The sequence below is a fragment of the Petaurus breviceps genome, unplaced genomic scaffold (assembly GCF_028583685.1).
Source record: "Petaurus breviceps papuanus isolate PSGF00001 unplaced genomic scaffold, PetGlider_PUasm1.0 208, whole genome shotgun sequence".
NCBI classification, from domain to species: domain Eukaryota; kingdom Metazoa; phylum Chordata; class Mammalia; order Diprotodontia; family Petauridae; genus Petaurus; species Petaurus breviceps.
This window is the reverse complement of record NW_027185852.1, coordinates 19,095,344-19,121,923: the sequence shown is the minus strand read 5'-3', so window position 1 is coordinate 19,121,923 and position 26,580 is coordinate 19,095,344. Positions and strand designations below refer to the sequence as shown.

The following is a 26,580-nucleotide window of genomic DNA, read 5'->3' as shown; positions in this document are numbered from 1 at the left end:
CTTTTTTAGGCAGTTAAGATTTAAGACTTCAGTTAAGTTAAGTTCAAGACTTAAGTTAAGTTTAAGACTTCAGTTAAGTTAAGACTTCACAATTTGGGTGTGTTATCTCATTAAGTAACAGGAAGTTTCCTAGAGCTGTGAATCTTTCCCTTCTAAATGAGGACCAATCTACGTCTCCTGGGAAGATCTGGGCCTTGGTTACCTTATTATCAAGCTGTAGGGACCTGTCAAATACCACCCTGTGGGATTCAAGCTTCTTGGCCAAAGATCCTGCCACCCAAAACGCTCTAGAAACATGCTGTGCCCAGAAATGGGAAGAGATCATTGGATACTTACGCTCACAGGCTGACTTTTTGGCACATCATAAACTCCCTCCTTCTTTTGGCTGGTAGGAACCTGATGAAGAACCAAAGGAAATGCAGTTAGGACACACTTCTCAAAAAGCATCTTGTACAACTTAAAAGTGCTATGTAAATGAGAGCTATAAAAATATCAACAATAATTATTTCCAGACACCCAAGTGAAGGTTCAGTGCTTTGCTACGACAAAGAAGAAACAACAGATATCTTGCAGTGAGAGGTTGCTGGTTTTCCCCAAGAGAACATGGATGAGTGGCTGATCAGTCAATGAACATTTATTAAATACCTACTATGTGTCCAGCATTGTGCCAAGCTCTAAATGTGTGCTGAGTGGTATAGTGGATAGAATATTGGACTTGGAGTCAGGGAGACCTGAGTTCAAATTTGGCCTCAGATACTAATGAAATTTATTACTCTGGCAAGTCACTTAACATCTCTTTCCCTTAGTTTCCTCACCTGTAAAATGGGGATTGCCACAGAGTTGTTAAAAGGACCAAGTACAATGCCTTATTTATCTCCTTTGCAAGCCTCAAACATCTATACAGTGTAGATATTAGTAATGATTATAATGATGACAATGGTGGTGGTGGTGATGATGACCCAAGGAAGGCGTCAGAGAGTTTGAGCTGAAAGGGACTTTAGTGGCCACTGAGTCCACCTACTCCCGTAAGAACTGGAGTTTGAACCCATGTCTTTCTAACTCCAAGTCCAATGCCCTCTCCAGTTCTCCAGACTAGTTCTTTTAGGGTCCTGCACTTTTCCAGGAGTCAATGGAGCAGAGAAGGAGAGTCAGCAGAACAAATGGAAATTGCTTCAAAAGTGTTCCGGAACTACACCCAGAAGGTGTAGTGATTTACCCAAAGTCATTCAGAGAAAAGACCCTTAACTTATCAAGGATGGGAAGAGATGTGAGGGTTTAGACAAAACCAAGTGAATACCCCAAACCCTGGTACAAATGGGAACTCTTCCAGCGGGTCAACCTGTTAGGGCCATATCAGAAGGGACTTCTATATAAAACATATGTCGGGCCCAGATGACACGTAAGGGCCTTTCCCACGTCAAGATTCTAGGCATCTGTGTCAGTAGATTAAGGCTTCCAGCATCTTTATGGCCTGATCTTGGTTATTGAGAGGAACCACCGATCATCAATTTATTATTAGCTTGCCCAATTAGTAAACTGATTATTAATTACCCAGAAATGCTGTCTCAGGATTTTTCATTCATCACACGCTATTCTTAAAGTACTTATGTGCTAATGGTGGGGGAAAAATAAATATATAAAAGCAGAATAAATATAATCTTAATAAATACAAACACACACATATACATATCACTCCTTCCCTCTCCCTTCCTCCTTTACTCTCTTCTTCCCTCCCTTCTCTCTCTCTCTCTCTCTTCCCCGCCCCCTCCCCAACACACACACACACACACTCTGCAGGACAGTGAGGAAAGTTCTGCATTTGTAATAAGAAACACTGGGTCTCTGGTCTCTGGCTCTGGCACTGGCTAGATGCCTATGACCTTGGCCATGCCCCTTGACTGGCATAAGCCTCAGTTTCTTCCTGTCTACACCACATCACTGCCTACCTCACAAATGACTTTTAAGGGCCAGATGACACAAGGGATATAACATACCTATGCACTGCAGAACAATTCAGGGACTATTGTTTCCACCTCCCTCACCCTTAAGCTGCAGCTCTATTGGCCCAGTGAGAAAGCTCTGGTGTCCTGGGCCTCATCAGAAAGACACTTTAGGATTAGCAGGTAATTAAGCACAGTGCAAATATGAATAAGCCAGAACTGCTGGTTTGCTACCTGGCTAATCCTCCATTTCCTTATCCATAAACGTGTATATATATTCACTACCCACCTTAAGTGGCAAAACAGTCCAATGGAAAGAGTTTTGGTTTTGGAGACAGAGGATCTGGGTTCAGATCTTGCCCCTGTTACTAAATGTTTAGGGAGCCCTAGGCAAATCACTCCATTCCTCTGGGCCTGAGTTCTTTATCTGAAAAACGAGGGGTCTGGACTTGGTGGCCTCCAAGGCACCTTAGGGCTCTATCTTGGGTCAGAATCATTGATTTTGTAGTTGAGGATTAGAAGGGACTTTGGCCGCCATGTCATTCAACCATCTCTATATCCCCACTAGTTTGGTCAATAGAGCATGGGACTCCTTCTTTCAGGGTTCCGGGTTCTAACTCCAGGTGGCATGAATCTTTTTTGAGGAGAACTGATAGAGACACTAGACTGCAGTGAGAATGGGTTAGGGCCTTGGGATGTGTTTGGGCCAGGGGACTCCCAGGTGAACAAAGGCCCCTAGCAATGTAGGCAGATACCTTCTCCGCACCCTGTTCTTGGATGGTCACCCAGAGCACTGATATCAGAGTCAAATAGAAATGTGAGGCACTAATCTACATGTAAGAATCTCTATAGGCTACATATTGACAATTTTAAAAGATAACACTAGTTGCATTTACCTATTTTTATTTATTTTGTTAGAGATTTCCTAACTGTAATTTAATCTGGTTTGCATCATGCTTGGGAACATTGCCTTTGGGTCATACATTTGACACTTCTGCCCCAGAGTATTGAGTATTCAAATGACTTGCCTAGGGTCACTCAGCCATTATGCGTCAGAATCAGGATTTGAACCCAGGTTTTCTTGGCTCTGACTCTCCCTGTCTCTTCACTACATTAAACTGCCTCTCTGAAGGCAGACTGAAGCTAAGCCATGTTCTTTTTCCCATCAGGGACCTGCCTGATGCCAAACTGTCAGGGACTGAACCAAGATTAGACTCACACATCTGCGTCCTCAGCTCTGTGTCTCTTACTAATAGGATGGAGGAAGCAAATCATTTGTTAGTTACTGAAAATACACCATATTCATATACATTTTTCTCAGCTGCTCAGGCTTCAGAATTAGGGTGTAAACCTCCTGCTTAAATCCCAAGCTGATAGAGGCCCCTTTAAATTTTTACTCTAAGTAGCTCTTATTAAAACTCCCAGATTTCAAGCAGACCTAGCTTTATGGGACACACCCAGGCTGAAGAGGTGTACGTCAACTGTGTGCTCTAGAAACTGAAGTTTTTGCTTTAATGAACTAGAATCACTGTATTTTGCAAAGGAACATTGAGGTGCATTCTCATTGTCAGGTGGAGCCCCAGTGGTATGACCATTGGGATGTTTCTATAGGGATTTCCTATGTCCCAGGGTCTCAGAAATAGGGCTAGAAGGGACATCAGGGGCCATCTAGTCCAACCTTTGCATGTTATAAGTAAAGAAAGGGAAGCCTACATTTCAGCAATGCAACACTGTAAGACAGCTCCAAAAGACTCATGATGGGAAGGGCTAGCCATATCCAGAGAAAGAACTACAGAGTCTGAATGCAGACTGAAACAAACAACTTGCTCTCCCTCTTGTTTTGTTCCTTCTTTCTTGTTATTTACTCCATTGGTTATAATTCTTTACAACTTGACTACTGTTTAATGTGAAGGTATTTGTAGAACCTATATCAGATTGCATGCCACCATGACGGGGGAGGGGAGAGGAGAGGGAAGGGAAGAAAATTTGGAACTCAAGGGATTGTGGAATTGAATGTTGTAAACTAAAAGTAAATAAATACATTTAACTTAAAAAGGAAAGGGAAGCCCAGAACAGTTAAATAACGTGCCCAAGGGCACATAGTAACACAGGCACACAACGATGGTTTGAAATGACGTCCTCCTGACTGCAGGCGTGGACCTCAATATCTGCCCCTGGAAAACCTGTTTAAAGTGGGACACACATATATGAATGCAATCCTAGAACACAGACTGTTAAACGACAGAATGCTGAAGCTGGAATGGGCCTTGAATATGATGATGGCGGTGGTGGTGGCAGCATTGATGAAAGTGACACCCCCTAGCAAGTATTTGTACACTGCTGTAAGATTTGTAGAATGCTTTCAATGCGCTGTCTCATTTGATCCCCACATCAACCCTGAGAAGTAGGGATATTATAATTCTCTTTTTACAGATAGGGAAATGGAAGTGACTTGCCCAGGGTCACAAAGCTAGTAAAGGTCCTTAGATTATAGACAGTTAGAACTGGAAGGAATCTTAGAATACAAAATGTTAGAACATAGAATAAAAAATGTTGGAGTTGTGAGGGACCTTGGAACACCTTGGAACGTAGACTGTTATACCATCAAATGACCAATGCCAGAGTTGGCAAAGACCTTAGACTAAATGAATTAAAAGGGTCTAAGATAAATTCTATTCTAAATAGAAGAAGTTAAGCAACCTATCCAAGTGAGTGAATGACAAACTATAGCCTTGAATCCATCCATATCCCCCCTGAATCAGGGTCTGGTGCTCTGGCCATGACTCTAGGGTACCATGTCAGATGAAACATTAGCAAATCCCCAAACTCACTCTTATATAATTAAATCATGCATCAAAAATACTAAAGGGGCACATCCTTCAGTGTCTGGGTCTTGTGGAAAGAGAGGTACCCCTCCCCAGTTGGTGGGGGTCTATGTTCTTGAAGTCTGGGCTCTGCAACAGTGGTAAGCGAGACAGCAAGTAGTTGGATACCTGATAAATGTTCTCTTCCGTTTCAGGCTCACGAATTGGCTCATGTCCAGCCTCAAACACAATGTACTATTGGATCGTCATCCAAAGAAGAAAGGTCAGAGATGGAAAAGAAAGGGAGAAAAAGACCATTTGGAACAGGAGATCAATCAGGCAAGCATTAAAGATATAGATACAGAGCAAAGGCTTAACAGAGACCAGGTGGTCCAGGGAGAAGCACAATCAATGAACGGCTAACAACGGTCAGATTGTTTCTGAAACAAAAGCAGTTGTGAAGACCTGGTAGCCCTTGAAATGAGGAGAATCCATCCCCTGCAGCCTTCTCACCTGAGACTCAATCTGGTCCACTCACTAGTGTTTTTATTCTTGGACTCTGAACAGGGACATTACGTCACCACCTGGCAAGTGTATGCACTTTGGTGGCACGATTACATTCTTATTTAACCCAGGGAAGAGAAAAGTCCTCCCTGCCCCTCCAGCTTTATTACTATTTCTGATATAAGCTTCTGGAACAATAAGGAAGCACAGAGAAACTTGAAGTGACTTCAGTCCTCTGAATGTCACTTTCTTACTTCTTCCAAATTGAAAATACAACATTATCTGGCAATAGGGTACCCATGAAAATAGCCTGCTTCGTCAAAGAGTAATCTCTTTGAAAGAAAAACAAAAATAGATTTATAGGTATAAACCTAACACTAACAGCTTTTATGGTTGTTATTTCGGGTTTGGAAAACACAAATGTTTTATGAGAAAAAAATAAAACCTTTTTATCAACCAATGAAACAGCTGTCCATCAATTTTAGATTCTCAGTTTATCATATAGATTTTTAAAAAATGATTGCTCAAATTAACTATAAAGAAAAATATGAGGAAAGGTGCTATCTGCATTCATAGAATGAATTGAAAAATAGATATATAGAATAATTTCATGTATATATGTATTATATGTATATGCATGTGAGTGTACACATATTACGTCTAATGATCACCATCTCTAGGGCTGGGCGGGGGGAAGTAAAAAAGGAAAAAAAAGGGAATTGCCATGATAAATTTGTTGTATATGTAAAAGAGAGAGTGAGTTGTGCTTAGTAGATTTGCAGTTTCCTGGGCAATCATCTTTTTTCATTATACTATGTTATGGAAATGATTGTTTTATTCCATTAATTACAAACAAAATAAATTTTTAAAAAGACTTCTCTTTAATCTATAAGTCCCCAGTTGTCTTTAGCATGAATTACAGGTTGGAGGTGGGGAATTGAGCTGGACATATCACTGTTAAACTCTAAGATCTACAAATTTTGAGTAATTAAAAAAAACGATCAAATCCATGTGTCTTGTATAGAATACAAATCAATTTTATACTTGGATGCAGGAGAGGAGAACTCATCCACCTCAATGTCACTATTGTTTTCTCTGTTCCTATGAGCTTTTATGCCCTTATGGTATGAAGCTACCTAACCAATGACTCCAAAGAAACCAAGCCCAGTGAAATCATCTATTGGGAAACATTCCCCATTTGAACAATCCCACCCTTTGTGGTTTATGCGAGCCATTGGCCAATCCTTGCCTCAGGAAATCACCTGCACTATTCTTCTAATAAACAAGGAATGTTCACCCCACTCTTAAAAATATTCAGCTCCTGGTACAGACTTTAACAGCAATAAGGGGGTGGGGAGAAGAAAGGGAAATCTCTCACATTCAGTCCTACATTGCTGATACTTGGATATGTTCATTTTTAATAGCCATCTTTTTCCAGATTGGCAGGTTATTGAGTTCTCTGAAGTGTTTTAGACTAGCTCTATTCTTTCCAATCAGGGGTCCTCTGGACCTCTGACAAATAACAAACATGGCATCACTCTGGTCTAGTCTAACTGCTGGTGACTTTGTTAACCCACAAAGCTTCCAAAATTACCTGGTACACGGGATCTTCTACATCCTCCTCCAAAATTGTCTACCGCAGAGTCAGAGAAGGGAGGACAAAAAGCAAAGGATGAAAAAAGAAGAGATGTGAGACCATAGCAAGAAATTAAAGGATTGCAAAGAAACCAGCCTTTGGGAGGAGAGGTATTTCTGCAAAGGAATAGCTGGAAAGGTGTGGAAAATGTCTAAACTCTTGGAACCTTCCCTACCACTCCTTTCTCCCACCCCACCCCCACCCCCACTTCATTCCAGATGACAGCTGTGACAATTGAATTTCTTTCTCACTAATAGTAGAAATTGGGCTGAAGATTTCACTGGTCTCTTGACTTTATCTCAAAGCTTAATCACCAACAGGAAAGGGAGTGGCAGGCTGTGGAGAGCCCCCTTACAACAGCCTGCTTCTGCCTCGGTTATTTACACCAAGGCTCTCATCAGTCCCTGGAAGCACTAACTGACAACTTCACATCTGTTTACTCAGAGCTTCTATTTTTGTGGGCACCACGCCAAATTTGCAGATGTACCTGGTAGACCGCCTGCTCACACTGTTTATCCTTCTGTGCCTTCTTCTCCAGTTCTTCTCTCTGTTTCAATTCATAAATAAGCTGAAAGAGATCACGCAGGTCGAGGATCACAGGTTCGGCCTGCAGAGACACAAATAGAAGGCCCATGTTAAGGATGGAATAGCCCCCTTTGGGCAGTGACCAAATTCTCTCCCTGCTGGCTCCAACCTCCAGAAACTCATTTTATTATTAAGTTGAAAGCACTTCACCCTAAATTAATTCTACCTTATTTATATTGGCTTAGCAAATTGCATCTGGGCGAAAGTTCATTCTGCTGGCTAATTATATTTGCAAATTAATAATAATTATAATTATATACATAAAAGGTGTTGCTTTTTATTTGGTAGTACCTTTTAATACAATGAAATGAGCATGGGCTCTTTGCAAAAGAATTATTTATTTTCTCTTGCTTTTCTTTTTTTGTGGGAGACTGTGAACAGAAGCAAATTTGTTTGTATACAATGAGTACATCCAGTTTAATTAGAAAGAAAAATAATTAGTCATTAGGGGAAGTGAATAGAAAAAAACATGGAGGTGGGAAGAGAATGGCTTCTTCTTGGGAAGTGTTTAGCACTGGTGGGGATGAGCCTCTGGAGGACAGAGGGTTGGAGGGCAGTAACACACCCCATATGGAGGAGAGGATAGAGTTTTGGATGTGGAGGTAAAGACCAGGGCTCAGATCCCAATTCTGCTACCTCTGTGACCTGAGGCACTTTATTAAACCATTAGCTCTGTCAAATTAAGGGATTGGACTAAACGATTTGTGAGGTTCAAGCAAATACCCAGCCATGGGAGGCAATGGGGCAGGGAAAAAGGAAAGGTTAATTTGAAATACCATGGTGACAGTTTGAACCCTGACTCTGCCTCTTATTTCATGTGTGACCTTGGGGAAGTTACTTAATCTCTCCAGACTCCCACTTCCTCACCAGGACACCAAGAAGGCTGGATGAGATGAACTCGAAAGTCCCTTTTACTTCCAGATCTCTGATCACTCTACTGACCAAGCCCAACAATATGTCCATTCGAAGCAAGACTGGATCAGGGACTGAAATAGGATTCAGAGGTTAGAGAACTGAAACAGAGAGGTCAGCCCAACCCTGTTATTTTATATAGGAGGAAACTGAGGCCCAGAGAGGTTGTGACTTCCTCAAGCGTCATGAAGGAAGTAAGTGGCAGAGCCAGGATTCAAACTCAGGACCCTCAACTCCAACTTCATCTTTCTTAACTCCGCAGCATCCGGCTGACCCCAAAGTGAAAGGACAAGGCATTGATGCTTTTAGGTAACGGCTGGTAGTTGAAGATACTCACTGCCTGGGCTGTTTTGATGGCCACGAATCTGTGGTTTCCTTCCTTCCCACAGACATATCCAAAGGCTCGGTGGTCTGTGATATCCTTTGCAATGTAGGAAATTTCGTGCACAGCATGGTGATGCTGGAGTGCCTAAAAGAGACAGAGAGAAAGGTTCTTTCAGAGAGCAGACTATCTGATAGCACTTCCGTGGCAATGGGCCTTGAGGAGTCCAGCAAAGTTCTGGGGATTAGACGGGAGGAAGAGAATCTTAGAGGAATTCTGAAATGATACTGTGGACTTAACCTTTTGATCAGGTTGAGAGAAATGGGAATATTCTGAATACTTTCAATATAGTGTCTGACACAGAGTAAGCACTTCTGAAATGTATGTTGTTGATTGCTGAGTGACCTGCTTTAAAAAAAAAATCAGATGTTACATATCAGCATCTTGGAGAGTACTGGTAAATGATAAAGTTCTACTGAGTTAATATTTTTCTTTTTAAAGCAATCAGGGTTAAGTAACTTGCTCAAGGTTACACGGCCAGGTGTTTCTGGGTGGGTGCTAAGTGTCTGAGCCCGGGATTCGATCTCTAGGTCATCCCGACACAGGCTGGTGCTCTTACTTGCTGTGCTACCTGGATGCCCCCTGAGTTAATGTTTTATGGTGGTTATATTGGTTTAGTCTGGAGGCATTATTTCTTCTGTTCGGGCACCTCCAAGTGGGCAGATTCATTCCTCTACTTCAGATTGAAACCTCTAACCAATCATTTTAAACCAACCATCTTAGGGTTCTTAAAGGTTAAATGACTACTTACTCATGGTCACACAGTCATTGTCTACCAAAGGCAGGATTTCATTCCAGGTCTTCCCAACTCCAAGGGCATCTCTCTACCCATGATGCTATCTTGCCTTGATGATGATGATCAGCTTTTCACCTCAGTCTGAGACCAAAAGTCTCACTCTTGTGACCCTAGATCATGATTTGATGACCTTTTACTTTTCCTTGCCTGCTCTAAGGCCAAGCCTACCACTTCCCAGTCACCTCATAAGATCATAGATTTAGGACTTAATAATTAGTACTTGTTAATTTGATTTGTAGACTGCTGAAAACAACCAGGTACATTGAATAACATCCAGATATTTTGAAAAGGACAATTCATTCAGAGTCAAAGGAGTTGGATTCAAATTCCCACTCTTCTGCCCACTATTTATGCAAATTATTCAACCTCTGATGGCTGTTTCCATTCCATTCATATTAACAAACATTTAAGAAGTGAATATGAAGGAAAAAATGTCCTTGTCCTTAAGAAGTTTATAATTTACCAAGGAGACTACAACATCTGCATAAGGAAATAGATGCAAAGTAGATACAAAGTAATATAGTATTTTCAAGAGGGAGAGAGTGCTAATGAATGGGGCATCAGGAAAGGCTTATGGTAAAGTTGACATTTGAGTTTTACAAAACGACAGGGTCAGACTAGTGACCTCTGAGATTCCTTCCACCTAAAAACTAGAGATCCTATGATCTCCAATTCTGAGCAAGCTCTTACCTCGCACCCTTGGCCAAAAACCAGGTGCCTCTGTTTTGTTCCTTTTGCCCAGATGGCCTTCCATGTGACCCAGTATTACTAGGATAATGTTTGTTCAGGAAATTCTGCTTGTGTCTGTTTGGTTCTGTGATGTCATGAGGGTAGGGAACTCCGTGAGGAAACTTGCTCTAGTAATACAGATTCACATCTTTTCTGCAATATCTGGTTTCAGAGATGTGATTGGAACACTTCGATGAATTGCTCAGGGTCACATGTCCCATATATATCATAGATAAAATCACAGATTTCTTTTTTTATCTATGAGTATCCTTAGAGGCCATAGCATTCAACTCTCTCATTTAACAGAAGAGGAAACTGAGGCAGAAAGTGGTTAAGTGATTTGTCAACTAACTTGTATTTAACTACTTTTTATCTATTTGCAATTATTAATTTTAGATCGATGCTAATATTTTATATGTATTTATCTCTCCCATTAGAATGTAAGTTCATAGTAGGGATTGTTTCATTCTTTGTAGCTGTATCCCCAGAACATAGCTCAGGACGTTTAATAAATGTCTGTGGTTTGACTGATTGCTCAAGGTCACGCAGCCAGTATGTGTCAGAAACGGAACCTGAATCCAGATCTTTCTGACCCTCTGTAGGGCTCTCTATTCATGAAACAGAACTGCCTTTCAGTGAATTGTAAGGGGCTTTTAGAATGTGGAGGATAGTGACTCCAAAAAGCAAAGGCAGATTTTTGTCAATGTGTTAATGAGGTGAAACAGATGCAGCATGTATTCATACAACTGGTAGGTAGTGGTTGAAGGAGCTTAGGTGAACTTCATTCAGAAAAGGGCAGGGAAGTGAAATGGGTGGAGTCCAGCTTCTCACTTCCTTTCTTTGCCTTTCCTGAATGTTCTCCTTTGACTGGCTGTTAAGAAAGACATCATCTCAGGGAGGGCCCTATCCTATGGAAGTTCACACTGTCTTATTGATCGTCAAATTGTGCTTTGGAAATTAAGCCATGATTAGAAGTCTTCCTTTGTGGAATTAGATCCAGAGATTATTGCATGATGGGAAAATCACACCTAATGTATAAGATAGCAGATGGAGACATTTTAATTTTTCTTCATTAAGTGTTCTAAAATCAAAACATTTTAAACTATACCTTATATTGCCTGGAAAAGTACATCTCTGTGTGCCTTCCGGGCTTAAAGATGTATTTGTAATCTTACCCTCTCCCAGAGTTAATTTTGTGATGCATTGAGGATATTTCTTAAGGAGTCTCATCCATTTGAAAAAGGTTCTTTGTGGGTTGATCCATCACTGTCTTTGCCAACTCTGTATTATGCCAGCATAATGCAGATGGTGGGGATTGCAAATGCCTTAGAATGCAGTGAATGCAACAGCAGGGTAGCTGCTTTTCATCCCCGCCTCTCAAAATACCTGCAAACACTCATCCATTAGTCCTCACAATTGACTCAAATGGACAAGATGATTCATAGCAAGAAGACATGAAAGGCCCTGGGAAAAGTCAGAAGCCCACTTGGGCTCTTCCCTCTCTCTCTCACCTGCCACATCCGATCATATAACAAGTCCTAAGGATTCCACCTCTACCCATCTCCCTCACCCATCTAATCCATACTGAATACCTCTGCCAGGAAAAGCTTTTTTACACAGAGATCATAGGATATCATAGATTTAGAACTGGAAGGGGGCACTAGAGGTCATCAGATTTAACCAGATGCAAACTGAGCCTTAAAAAAAAGTTTAAGTTGGGATGGCTAGGTGGTGCAGTGAATAGAGCACTGGCCCTGGAGTCAGAAGGACCTGAGTTCAAATCCAGCCTCAGACACAACACAAAACAAGCCGTGTGACCTTGGGTGTGTCACTTAAGTCCAATTGCCCTACCTTCTCCTCTCCAAAAAGAGCTAGTGTTAGGGGGTGAAATGGATTTGAACCCAGGTTTTCCTGACTCCATGTCTAGCACTCTCTCCATGAGGCAATGCTTTTTCTCAATCTGCTCATACTTCTCCACTCAAGAACTCTGTCCCTGGAGCAAACATTGTCATAGAGGAACCGGGTTATGGGGCAGACTGACAGAACAGAAATAACGAACCAGAAGGGACCTAATACTGTCCTGAAATACAAGGATGCAGCTTGTTCATAACATAAGAATCATTTCTTCCTCCTACTATATCACCTATGTCTTCCTCCCATTGCCACAATTCATGGGATCGATCCCTTAGAAAAGGCTCCTTTTGAATCGTGGCACTCTGTGGGTCTGTATTCTCTCCAAACTCTAAATCATAGGCCCCTTCTAATGTATTTACCTTTAATAGTCAGAGGACCCAATTATTTCAAAGCAAAAGCATCTAGCCAAATAGCACAGCAAAAACAAAGTGGTAATAAAATGTATCTAGCCATAAAACTAGGGCGTACTTTGCCCAAATACACACATTAGCCGTGGATAGGAGGAAGAATAGATACAGGAACTGTATGTGGAGGGGTGCACTTGTAGGAAACACACGGTCAGGCCAGAGCAGACATGTAGGAAACATGCCACACCTCTGATTCTGCAGCGAAGCTGATGCGTGCTGTGCAGGGGATAACACTGTGCCGAGCTATCAGCTGGATGTGTCAGCCTTTCCTGGACCCTGTCCCACTGGCCGTAGCAGAGTCTCTGCTGGACAGCACCAGCAGGCATGTGCATGCAGTCTTGGATGGACACTAGTCTTCCAGACACTATTCTGCTCTATACTGCCTTGCATGAAGTGGTGCAAACGTCATTGATTCTGGAGTCAGACATCTTCGGTCCAAATCTGCTTCTGATCATTAACGCATCATAAATCCGGACAAGGCACTTCCTGGACCTTAGCTCCCTATTCTGTAAAATAAGAGCGGACCATCAGCCCTCGGAGTCCCCTTCTGGAGCTTCATCTATGAGTCAGAAATAGCTCCTGCCGACCATTCCTCCACAGGACGCTGTTTTGTGGAGTTTTCCTCAGTCTCTGCCAAGCATGTCCCCATTGAGACATGGCTGTGAAGCTTACCTCTAATCCCAGTGTCTGATTTCAGCTGAAGGTCTTGGGCACAGTGCTACCGTGAGAACAGGAGGCTCAGACATGCTCTTTTAGTTCAAAACCAGAAGAGGTTTTATTTTTTAAAATAAATTATAAAAATATTCTGCCTCAGCAGTAGATCATTCAGGAGTGGGAAGGAGGGGGGTGAACATGTTCAGCTTCTTCCTTTACCAAACAGTGCCTTATTCCCTTCAGAATTCTGGCTATGAGGTTTCTCACCTCTTATAGGAGATTCTCATCACCAGATGCCAAACTGTTCAGAACAAGGGGCTAACTGAGCCTTAGCTGCGTAGCCAGGACTGACAGACCTATAGGTTTCTTTTTTGAAATGACCTTCCGGGTTGCTGGGAATGGTTGACCTCACTTTGGCTTATGGTGAGTGTTCCATATATCTTGCAGTTTTAATTTCTGAAGGTTAAGTTACAACTGGTCGTCAGCCCACAACCACTGGAACCTGGTGAAGTTCTGTGATCCTTCAGGTTTTGAATTCCAAACCCCTCCAATGCTCTATGTAGATGAGTAGACAAAGAAAGGACAGCTAGGTGGCACAGTGGTCAGAATGCTAGTTCTGCAGTCAGAAAGACTCATCTTCCTGAGTTCAAATCTAATCTCAGACAATACTTGTGTGACCCTGAGCTAATCACTTAACCTTGTTTACCTCAGTTTCCACATCAGTAAAATGAGCCGGAGAAGGAAATGGCAAACTACTCTAGTATCCTTGCCAAGAAAACCCCAAATGGGGTCATGGAGAGTCAGACACTATTGAAAACCACTGAACAACCAAACGATGAAGAAAAGGCAGAGGGAGAAAGCTAAGCCCAGACCTAGCCTCTTTTTTTTTTGCCAATTGCCAAACTCCAAAGGTCCTCTGAGCTCACCTTCACAAGCAAATATTTGTTGCATAGTATATGCAGTGTTGCTCAGGGCTCTGGCAGAGACAGATAAGGTATCACAAGGAACAGAGATAAGACAAAGTGCAATAAATAATATGGTAAGTCCATCCAAGAAATGGAAGCAGGACTTTGTTCTGAAAGGAAAAATCCTTCCTGAGAAATGAGATATGGATCAGGGAAGATTTCTTGGAGGTGACATTCTAGCTTGTCTTGAAAGGATAGATAACATAGGAATGGAAATAATGGTGTGTGTTGCACATGGTTGACCTGGGAGGATAAGGTGTGGGACAGGGTGAGAGATATATAGCTACATATGTTTCTATAGACCGAAGCTAGAGTACATGAAAGGGAGTGAAAAGAGTAAAGAATAGAAAGGAAAGGACATGCAGACTTGGGACAGGGGAGGCTCGAATGCCAGGCAGAAGAATGCGAACTTTACCAGGTGGTAACATGGAGTGACAGATTCATGTTTTTGGTTTTGTTAGATATTTGTTAAGTATAAGTTCATCATATTACTGTTTTAATAGATTTTTATTGATTTTTCTTATTTTTACAAGAGCTAGATTTCCCCTTGTGCCTTTCTACCTCTTTGACAGTCATAGCTTAAAATAAAGAATGCTAGAAATGAAAGACAAAGAGAAAGATAAAAATCAGCATAACTGATCAAGCCATAGAAAAAGTCTGCGGTGATATTCAATATTCTACACCTGTGGATCCTTCATTCAAAGAGGTGTGTGTGTGTATGTGGGTTTGCGTGTGTATGTGTGTGCCTGCATGTGTATGTGTGTGTGCATGCATGTGTGTGTGTTTCTTCCTTAAATTCCCATAAGACCCCTGGTTTGCCAGCATGAGAAAAAAAAATCCACTCACTGTGACCTGTTCCCCTCCTCATTTGCTAGTGGAATGTTTGGAGGGTGCTACTGCTGTTTGCCTCCCAGCCCCCCTGGCTTGGCGATTCAGAAAACATGTCCAAAAGTATGTTAAGAAAAGAAAGGCACTTCTAATGAGCCTGTGCCTCTCTTTGTGCAGTTAGGTTTTAACTACTGTAATTGCTCATAGTGTGAAGTCTTGTATTTTCCATGTATCTATTTTTATTCTGAGTATGTTATTCTTATTCTTTTTTAATGTGTTTGAATCCTGTTGTGTTGTTTTGTTTTCCTTCCCCCCCTCTCTCTCCCTCCCTCCCTCTCCCTCTCTCCCTCTCTGTCCCTCCCTCCCTCTTTCTCTCTCTCTCCCTCTCTCTCTTCCTCTCTCTCCCTCCCTTCCTCTCTCTCTCTCCCTCCCTCCCTCCCTCTCTCCCTCCCCCCCCCTCTCTCTCAGTAAATAGTGTTGCCTCGGGGGGGGGGGAAACAATATGAAGGCTAAATAGTGTGGAATTTATTTTTTGAAAAACAAGTAATGGTAAAGTGTTAAGCAAATTACTTTCTAATCTATACAGTATTTAATTGACTGTATTGAACCATACCACCAATTAAGTCTTCCCTGTAATTTGTTCTGTTAGATGGTAACCCTCCAAACAATTTGATACTTCATTTAAAAATTGGTAAATGGTTCATGGAGAAGCTGAGGATTGAGCCTTAGAGAGCATCAGATAACAGAGCCTACGTTGGTACAGGGTATCGAGGAATTTTCTACCCAGATCTTAAAATGCCTTGTTGATATAAATTTATCTCATTTCAGACTGTGCAAAAGATTCTTTTAAATTTTTGAAAGTTCTTTTTTTGTTTGTTTGTTTGTTTTGGAGGGCAATTGGGGTTAAGTGACTTGCCCAAAGTTATATGGCTAGTGTGTCAAGTGTCTGAGGCTGGATTTGAACTCAGGTCCTCCTGGCTTCAGGGCTGGTGCTCTATTCACTGTGCCACCTAGCTGCGCCTAAAGATCTCTGTTGTTTTTTGTTTGCTTTTTGGAGGGCAATTGCGGTTAAGTGACTTCCCCAAGGTCACACGGCTAGTTTTTGTGTTAAATGCCTGAGGTTGGATTTACACTTAGGTCCTCCTGACTCCAGGGCCAGTGCTCTATTCACTGTGCTACCTAGCCGCCCCCTAAATTTTTGAAAGTTCAAGAAGGGAGTTGGGGAAGATGAAACTGTTGATGGACCAGCTGTGAGCTTTGTTTCTGCTCATTTAAAATCTCATTTTCCCTTACTGTCCTTCTTTATTCCAGTGATGTGATACTTATAGTACTATTGCTTATATCACACTATAGGTGTGTGATCTTAGGCAAGTCATTGAAATTCATTTTTATCTTTTTTTTAAATGAGGGCCTTGGAAAAGATCACCTCAAAGTTCTTGCTCAGTGCTAACAATCTCCATTTTAGATCTGGAGTCCTTTTTCTGGCCCTAACATTCTAGGTTTTATTTCCTAAGGTCTCTTTTGGGTATACCATTCTATACTTTGAAATTATTCAAGAAGAATTTATTAAGCAAGTCAGGTACTGTGGTATAACCAGCTACACAAAGAAGAAAATGGAACAGTCTCTGTCTTCAAGAGATGTCTATTCCATTGGGGAAGACAGCAGGTACCGATGATATAGGCACATCCAGAATAGACACAAAGACATTCTGGTCCTGGTGGGGGAAACGAACAACTGGGGGATTGGGAGAGACTAGATATTGGAGGAGCTGCTGGAGTCAAAGCGGCTTCTGAGATGCTCTGTTCTGAGATCTCGTCCAGGCCTAGCACCGCACGTTCCGCGATCTCGTCCAGGCCTAGCACTGCACGTTCCGCGATCTCGTCCAATCTTGACACTGAAGTCCCTTCCAATCCTATCATTCTACATTGTAAGGACCTTTCCGATCTATGTTCTAAAGTCCCTTCCAATCTTAACATTATAAGGTTTGTTATAAGGTTTGTTCCAATCCCTTCCTACACATTTTCTAAGACTTCAAAATCCTAACATTGTACATTCTAAGATACCTTCCAATCTTAACACTGTTCTAAGGTCCCTTTGATTCTTAACACTGAATATTCCAAGGTCCCTTCCAATATGTGTTCTAAGGACTCTTGTAATCTTAACACTGCATATTCTAAGCTTCCTTTAATTCTTAAGAGTATACATTCTAAGTTACCTTTCAGTATATGTTCTAAGATCCCTTACAATCTGAATATTGTACATCCTAAGGTCTCTATCAACCCTAAGTCTTATTCTAAGGTTCTTTCAGGTTTTGACATTCTGTTCCATAAGCCCTTTCTTAACTGACATACTGTACTTTACATTCTAATTTTTTGAAGTTCTAAAGTTCTTTCTAACCTTGGTAATCTGTATCCTAAGGTGCCTGGAAACTTCTATGTCCTGGTTTTCCATTCTGCATCATAATGTGCCTTGTTTCCTTCTATTCATTCACTTCCTTTGTTTCTAAGTTGTCCCATTTTCTTGACAACTTTTGAACCTAATTACCTCCATGCCAATCATAGTACGTAAGTGGCACATTTTGCCTGATTACATCCATCTACCTTTTGAAGTAACATTCTAAAATATTTCCCATTAAAAAATTTTTCCTGAATAGACTAAAGTAATCAGAAATCTCTCATAACCTTAATGTCAAGGAGGGTTTTTCGAAACTGATGACTATTTTTCTCCTTCCATGAAGAATCTGGAGAGATTTCAGAAATGAGCCACAGCGATATTCATAGGAAAGGGAAAAAAGGTACTGTAAAGAAAGATTTAAGAAATAAGGCTAAGTTAGAGAAAAGAGGGTTGGGAGTGATTTGATGGAAGCACAAGTATTTGCAGGATTTTTGTGAAATGAAGGGCACTGAAAAGGTGGAGAGAGTGTCTGAAAGAGGGTGAAGAACTTTGAGGTCATGTAACATAAGAAGTGCCTGGAGGAACTCAGGATGATTGACCTGGAATAAGGGGAGGCCTGCTGGGGGCCTGAGGAGGCTGAGAGAGATTCTGTTAGACTTGGCTGGCCAGGATTATCAACAAAAGGGAAGAGAAAGAAAAGAAGCATTTATTATGTGCCTACATGTACCGGACACTGTTCTCAGAACTTTACAAATATTATCTCATTTGGTCCTCATAAAACCCCTGAGAGGTAGAGACTGTTATCATTCTCATTTTATAATTAAGAAAACAGGTGATGTGACTTGCCCAGGGTTACACAGTTAGTAAGTGTCTGAGGCTAGATTTGAACTCAGGTCTTCATGACTCTGGAGCCAGTGCTCTATCCACTGTGCTCTCTAAGTGCAACTAGGGGAGAAGTTGAAGAGAAAGATGTAAAAGAAAATGTTCCAACAATTAGTGCTGTCCACCAGGGGCAACTCCTCCTGGACAGAGGCTTCAGGCCAACGCTAGGTGACCACTTGTCAGGTGTGCTGAAGGGATTTCTGCTCTGGAATGGCCACGATGGCCTTTCAGGTCCTTCCTGGATATAACTCTATGGTTTTTGACTCCTGTTCCTGGAATTACATGTTCCAAGAATGAAGGAAAAGAAGAGAATTTGATATCCTGGGCCTGAATTAAAGGACATATCAGCAAGGTTGTTATATGCCAGACTTCAAAAGAATGTTCTCGTGCTCCCACCCCCTGAGCCCTGACACTCTTTACCCAGGATCATGGTCTCCATGTCAGGTTTGTCTCTTCCTCTGCAGAATTCAACCCAGCCATTAAGATACAATCAAATCAAAGATACCCAAAGGAGTTGTTTTTCTTTTGGGGAACTTTGTATAGAATCACTTGAATCTAACTCGGAATGCAGGCGGCAGGCACTAAATTACTTTTCTTTTTCATTTTTTTCTACTGCTGTCATTGGAACATTCAGGATGTTGGATGAACCCTGGGAACGGTTCCCCTTGGCTCAGGAGCAGAGCCCCCAGTTCCATCAATTTGGGTGCAGGGGCTTTTCATGTAGTGGCTGTTACCCACAGCATTCTGGGTCATTGAATGGGCTCTGTGGTAGGCCTGATTACATCCCAAGAAGCTATAAGTTTTAGAAAGTCCTAGAGGATTATTATGATCACAATTCCTAATTTTATGAAGAGTTTCAACAGATTTGTATATTGCTTAGATATAATAACTCATGTGTACTTCATGGTACTCTTATGAGGTAAGTGCCATGGCTATCTGCATTTTGAAGATCAGGACAGTGACCTTCAAGGAGGTCTCAAAGCCAAAATGAGGTGAGATTTGAATCTGATGCACATTCACTCCTTCCAAACCAGACCTCCTCAAGAAACCCTGCCCAGGAGCGGCTAAGACACTCAGTACTTGGACTTCAGGCCCTGCCTGAGTTCCTGGCCTAGATGGGAAAACACTGCAGCATGTGATCCCTTCAATACCAGGACAATAAGCAGAAAAGATGTTAGAAGAATGATTTCTGAATGAGCACTGAAGCCAATGAATGTAAGAGAGGTCAAAACAAGGGGAAATTATTACAGGTGTGGGTGGTCAGGGAAGGTTTCCTGAAGGGAGTGGTATTGACCAAGCTAGAATGTCCAAGGTTCCAAGAAATTAAATGGCTCATCTAACATCCTACCTCAAGTGAAAGAACTTGGACTCTATTATCCTAAATACAAAATGATATTTGGTGTTTCTAGGACAAGTAGGTGGTACAGCGGATACAATACTGGGCCTAGGCTTAGCTTGCTTAGGAAGGTATTTCTGACACCAAGCCTAAAATAGCCTCTTTGTTCCCTGCTCCAATCTGTCTGAGTCTGAGACCAGTCTTGGAGTCAGGAAGACACGAGTTCAAATTTGACCACTGATCCTCAGAAACTGGGTGACTCTGGGCAAGGCACTTAATCTCTGCCTCAATTTCCTCATCTGTAAAGTGGGATAATAACAGTACCTATCTCCCAGGGTTCTTGTGATGATCAAATGAGATGATAATTGTCAAGTCTCATCCCAGAGTAGGTGCTATATAAATGTGAGTTTTTGTCATTGTCATTGCTATGGGTGTCACCAAGCTAAAGAAATCTAATCCCTTTTCAGCATGACAGCCTCCTAAATGTCTGAACAAAGCTAGCCTGTCTTTCCCAGGTCTCTCATCCAGGTTAAATTTCCCTGGTTCTTTAAACTCTTCCTCAGATCATGGAAGAATCAGTCTCCTGGCTCTTCTCCTCTGCTGACTCTCCAACTCATGAATATCCTTCCTAGATTCTGGTTCTGACAGCAGGACCCCAGATGCCAGACATCATCTGACCAGTAGAGAGGACAGGTCCTGGGAACTCAGCTCCTTTTACTCCCAAGTCTGAGATTCCCACTGTACCACATGCCTTCCTTCCCATCACAGAAGCCGCCAAACACAGAAAGACTCCTGCATTAAATCTTATGTGTGATTTTCTTTTGTGAAGTCCCATTCTTAGGAATAATTCCAACCAGAGGATGCTAGAATCATAGATTTCAAGCCTAAAGGGAATAAGAGATTATTTGGTCTAGCCTCCTTAGGAAACTGAGGTTAAATAATAAGTAATAATAATTATTGATAGAGCATTTACTGTGTTTCAGGCACTGTGCTAAGAGTTTTACAATTATTTTATCATTTGACTTTCACAACAACTCTGGGAAATATTTATTACTATTATCCCCACTTTACAGATGAGGAAACAGAGACAGGTGTCCAAGGTCACACAGGTAGTGATAACACAGTGACAATAACAAACCATAGCCCCTGACTCAAAATCCAGTGGTATTTCTTCTATACTGTGCAGAACATGAGCTAGGAGAAGGACCAGTAAAACCCTGCAGTTAGTATTTCCAAGATAACCCCATCTAGGTTGAATAAAAGCTAAAAGGTTTTATGCCAGTGACTTTTGGAGGAAAAAAAAGGTAGTGGGAATCTCTGAAAAGACATCTTTAATACAGCCTTTTCATTTGAAAGGCATATCCTTCCTTTCTTTACAAATTCTTATTTATCTCCAGCAAAGGACTTCAAATAGCATGGTGTGGATCTAGCCACGTAACCGATGATTTTAGCATTTTGGCTGACAAAGAGGATTATGACAGTACATGTGGAATGAGGGACCACGAACAGACAAAAGTAAGGGAATGCTTGACCACAAGACACTGTGTGGATGAGGCCACCCCCATCAAATGGGAAATTCCTTGTATGGCAAACGATCTGGCATTAACCTCTGTCTGTTATAACAAAGCCTGAGAGAGAAGTCCTGGGCTAGACAGATATTCAAGGCAATACCTTCCAATCCTGGGATTCTGGGATGATGTGACCCATAAGGAGAGGAAACTAAATTAGATCTCTGTCAGTTTCTTTCTAGTATTAAAGGAAAAAAATTCTCCTCAGAATTTAAGCTGTAGGATTTAGAGTAAATCACTGTTGGGCTTTGGTAGGATAATATGACCAAGAGACCTCAGAAGAGGGTTTTGTTAATTCTGTACTCAATCAGTCCACCAGCAATGACTTATGAAGTATTTATTCTGCATATCAAACACCATGCTAAGTATTGGAGATTTAAAGAAAAAGAGAAACCATCTCTACCCTCAAAGAACTTACATTCTAATTTGGGAGATGATATATAAATAACTGGGGCAGCTAGGTGGCATAGTAAATAGAATGCCAGGCCGGGAGTCAGGAAGACCTGAGCTCGAATCCAGCCTCAGACACTTACTAGATGTGTGATCCTGGGCAAAACACTTAACTTGTTTGCCTCAGTCTCCTCATCTGTAAAATGAGTTAGAGGAGATAGCAAACCTCTCAAATATCTCTGCCAAGAAAATCCAAAATGGAGCCATGAAGAATCAGATATGACTGAATATGACTGAACAACAATAATTCAAATAACTAAGTATATTCTAGATACCAGGAGAGTAGGAGACCTTAGACTAGATGACCTTAGGAGATATTTGAGTTGAGCAACGTTTCTATGAGATGGACGTAAGAAAAGAGAGCATTATAGGCATGTAAGGAAAGGTATGGAGATAAGAGAAGTAACAGCAAATAGGCCAACATTACTGGACCACAGAGTTTACAGAGGTGAGTGATGGTTAAAAAAATTGGGAAAGTAGGAAAGGGCCAGGGTGTGAAGGACTTTCCATGCCAAACAAGAGCTTATATGTGGTTTCAGAGAGAAGTCACTTGAATTTGCCGAGTTGGGGAGTAACATGGGTCAGACCTCACTCTCCAAGAACCTGGATTCCCATTGTCTGCAGCTGTGACCTCCCATTCAGGGGCTTCCCTGGTCTCATAGCCAATATTGAGATGTAATAAGGGAGTAGGCAAAGGAGAATGTCACAATGATATCAAAGGTGGTTACGGGGGACACTGGGGTATAGTTCAATTTCTCAGTCCAATCAAGAAGAAATTCAGAAAAGCTTGCCCTTATCCGAGCATGAGAGACACAGCAGTTGGTAGTCTAGGATCTCATTTCAGCAGCCAAACAACCCAACGAAGAGGGAATGATATTTATAAATATCACCCCATTTTGCAGATAAAGAAAACTGAAGCTCAAAGATGCTAGCGATTTGTCCATGGCTACATGGGTAATAATAATCAGAGATGTAGTTCCAACCCAGAACTTCCTGTCAAATCAAGGACAGGCATCCTCATAACAATTTCTTTGCGTGACTGTGGCAATCACAGGTCCTTATGATACCCCCTTAACAGAATCACAGAATTCAGGACATGGAAGTGTCCTCAGTTGCCATTTAGAAAAGGCATCTTCACTATAGTGCAGTCTGTTTGAAGCTATGTAGACTGTAGCAGTCTGCTTTAAGACCCCCAATGAGGAGGAGCCCACCGCCTGCAAAGGAAGCCTGGCTGTTCCTTTATGGGACAGTTCTCATTGCGATCAAGGTTTTCCTGACATCAGACTTAATTTGGTCTCTTTGTGACCTTCTCCCATCGCTCTTGGCTCTGTCTTCTGAGAAGAACCAGAAGGAGTCTCATCCCAAACTCTCCTCCACAGACAGGGACCATCTTCCCTCTGAGTCTTCTCTTACGTAGTCTAAACATCCCCAGTTCCTTCACTAGATCCTCAGATGTCATTGACCAGGTTGCCCTTGTCTGGACACTCCAACTCGTCCTTGTTAACCTGTGGTACACAAAAATTGAGCCCCACATTTTTGATGAGATCTGAGGAGGGCAGAGGAGAATGGGCTTATCACCTGCCTGGATCCCACATTATTCTACTGCAGTCCCAAATTTCATATACATTCTTGGCTCCCATATTATGCTTCTGAATCATGTTAAGCTCACATCTCCCTTTATCAAGAACAACGGCTGTCTAACATGCTTCCCCTATATGAAGTTAACTTTTTTAATATCCATATGAAAGACTTTATACTTATCTCTTTTTTCCATCTAGTCTTCCAAGATTCTTTGGGATCCTGATGGTCATCTAACACACTGGTGATCCATTATGATTTCATGTCATCTGCTGTCCTTTAAAACCTTCTCACTTAATGCACATTTAAGTCAATGAGAGAGAAGTTAAAGAGTTCAGGACCAAGGACAGTTTCCTGGGATATTCCACTGGAGACTACCTGCTAACCACCTAAGAATCCGGCATTGAGCACATGATTGATGGGGCCATGCATACCTGATCTCACTTCAAAATTCTTTCTACGAATTTATATTTAAGAAAAAAATGTCAATAGGAAAAAATGAGGTAGAAATAAAGGTAAAAGCATACTGAGGTAGAAAGAAGAATCAAGCCGCCAAGGTCTCTACTTTTGCCTCCATCATTAACTGGCTGTACAACCTCAGGCAAGCCCCTAAATGGAAAATGGCAGCAGCAGCCAATGGGAATACAGGTTCTTAGGGAAAAGAAATATAGTCTAAAAATGTTATTCCCCTACTCAATAAAGTCCAGTGGCTCCCTATGATGTCTAGAACCTAATAAGAATATAAACTTGTCTTTGGCATTGAAATTCATGGGTAAGATGCTTATCCATTGTAGGCCTCAGTTTTTTTTTCCTTTGTAAAAAGTAAAGGTTAGACTAGATGATCTTTAAGGCCTCTCTCTACTCTCATACTTTATGAATCTGAAGAAGGAAAATAGAGATCATAGAGGCAAGCATTCATCAAAGATCATTAAGGATCATGGATTCTGAAGAGGAAGGGAGCTCAGAGGTCAGTTAGCTTACCCCCGTATTTTACAGAGAAGGAAAAGGATACTCAAAGAGGGATCATGTTTAGAGCTAGAAGAGACTTTAGAGTCCAACCCCTTTAACCGATAAATACATCAACAAGCATTTATTAAGCACCTACTATTTTCCAAACAATAGAATTAAATAATCCCTGCTTCCAGATTTTATCTGAACAGGGAGACATGGGTAGAAACGCACACATACATACATAATATACATACATACACATACATGTATATGTGTGTATATGTACACACACTGTATACACTCTCACATCTGAATGAAATAGTTTGGGAAAGAAGGTAATACTATTTTGGGGAATCAGAGAAGGCTTTGTGTAGAAGATGATGCCTGAAAAGAAAAGGCTTCTCTGAAATTGAGGTTAATTGAATGTTACAGGCAAGGAAGATGGCAAGAAGAAAGGCATGATGATGGGCAATCACCTGCCCTGTGTGAAGACCACAGTGTGGGCCAATGTGACTGGATCACAGAGTGCTTATGAGAAGGAGACTAACATCCACAGAGGCTGGAAAGCTAGGCAGGGTTTAGGTTGTCAAGAGCTTTGAAAGCAAAATACATGAATTTCTACTTTGTCTTGGAAATAACAGGGAGCCAGTGAAGTTTATTGAGTGGTGGAGCAACACACTTTGATCTCTACTTAAGGAAAATCTCTTGGGCAAATGTAGGAAGACTAAAAATTGAGATGAGAAAGCTGAGGCCCAGAGAGGGCCCTGTTTGCCCACAGTCACACTGGGAGGGGCTGGTATAGACAGAATTCAAACCCAGGTCCTTTGACTCCCAAAGCTTCATAGCTTTCCACAGCACCATGATTTCCCCAGTCATGAATCACTTTATAGAGAAATGTCCTAATATAACTGAAGGACATAAGGATAACACAGCCATTCAACACGTCATCACAGTTATGAAGTGATTGCTTATTCAGCCCCATGCAGCATCTTGTACACTGCTGATTCATGGGTGCCGGGATGAGCTCTCTGAGTCAAGTGATCAACTGCTTTCTCCCATACAACTGACCCTTCAGTTCATCTTTACTGTTCCTTGGAACCCAGACAGTCAACAATGAGCATATCAGTGCCCTGCCCTTTGGAAAGTCATTGACCACTATCCCTCAGCAAGCTCCTTCATCACTGGAAATATATCAAAGGTGAATCCTTTTGTTCTTCCCACCATCTCATTCATTGTTGGCTCTATGCAGCTGTTGGCACATTAGGAAGAGTCTAGGGAGGGGAGGGACCATGGCCACCAAAGGCCCACTAAGAGCCAAGTTCAAGTGTAGAGCCGCTAATGAGAAATGCAAGGGTGAAGGGCGACCTGTTGGAGCCAAGGATAGCATGACCAATGGAGAAGTCAGGTCAAGATAATGGAGTAGGGGGGAGGTACAGAGTTTTTGGGAAAGTCTGTAGGTAGGAAATGAGGTCCATCAGCTATGGGAGACTGCAAGGCAGGAGTAGTGAGCAGGAGCCAGGTAAGTAATAAGAAAGCAGGGCAAGTGGACCAGGAAACATTCATCAGTGTATGGTGATAGTACATTCCCTGGTTATTCCAGCTGCTGGGGAAAGACCTCAGAACAAATTCTCAGATATGAGAATAAATTGAGCTAAATGAGCTTCAGCATTCACCAGTTCTAAGTCAAGCCTCTAGCTCAGGATCCCAGTGTGGATCCCACCAGCCACACAAAAATGCCCACAGACAAGTCAAGGCCTTACAGGCGCTCTGCATGCCTGAGGCCATGATGGACCAGATCTCTATCTGTGAACCAGAATTCAAGACACTAAACCAGTAAGGAACTTACAGGTTCAGTTCATTAGTTAATTAACTATAATTTATTAAGGATCTAATTTGTGCCAGGCACAAGGGACACAAGGACAAAATTGTCATAATCCCTGCCAAGAAGTGGGTGAGTTTCCATTGTGTTCCCAATACAGACAGAAGAATAAGAGGTCAACTATGGGATGCAGGGGTCTAGAAGTTTCTGGGGGCACATAATACGTTTTCCTTTTTATTCCTTCTCCATGGAAAACTGGCAAATTTGTTTCCCAAGCTTTCCTTTCTCATCTCTCTGCCTTTTTACTGGTTGACCCCTCTTATAAACCTGATGTTTACCTTGGCTTCCTTCAAGGATCATTTCCAGCTCTTGGCATCCCTCTTGGCCCAGATGACCTTGCATCCCACTTCTGGCTCACATAAAGGTACACACTTTGGGACACACTGTAAGACTCAGCATCATGATATAGTGATAAGACAGAAGACTTCGTCCTTGAAACACTTAACAACCCTGCCTGGACCCTATCAGCCATCCTTCAGAGGACA

The 26,580-nt window shown here is 41.8% G+C and overlaps 1 protein-coding gene across 1 annotated transcript in view; it reads right to left on the bottom strand.

Moving 5' to 3' along the window:
* Nucleotides 1-26,580, bottom strand: part of LOC138165306 (disabled homolog 1-like) — a 484,798-nt gene that overhangs the window by 87,744 nt on the left and 370,474 nt on the right. The window contains exons 5-9 of the mRNA XM_069093489.1: nucleotides 8,719-8,850; nucleotides 7,372-7,491; nucleotides 6,843-6,881; nucleotides 4,934-4,999; nucleotides 337-396 (exon numbers count right to left, since the gene is read on the bottom strand). Coding sequence (XP_068949590.1) covers nucleotides 337-396; nucleotides 4,934-4,999; nucleotides 6,843-6,881; nucleotides 7,372-7,491; nucleotides 8,719-8,850 — 417 coding nt within the window. The remainder of the gene's footprint in view (nucleotides 1-336; nucleotides 397-4,933; nucleotides 5,000-6,842; nucleotides 6,882-7,371; nucleotides 7,492-8,718; nucleotides 8,851-26,580) is intronic.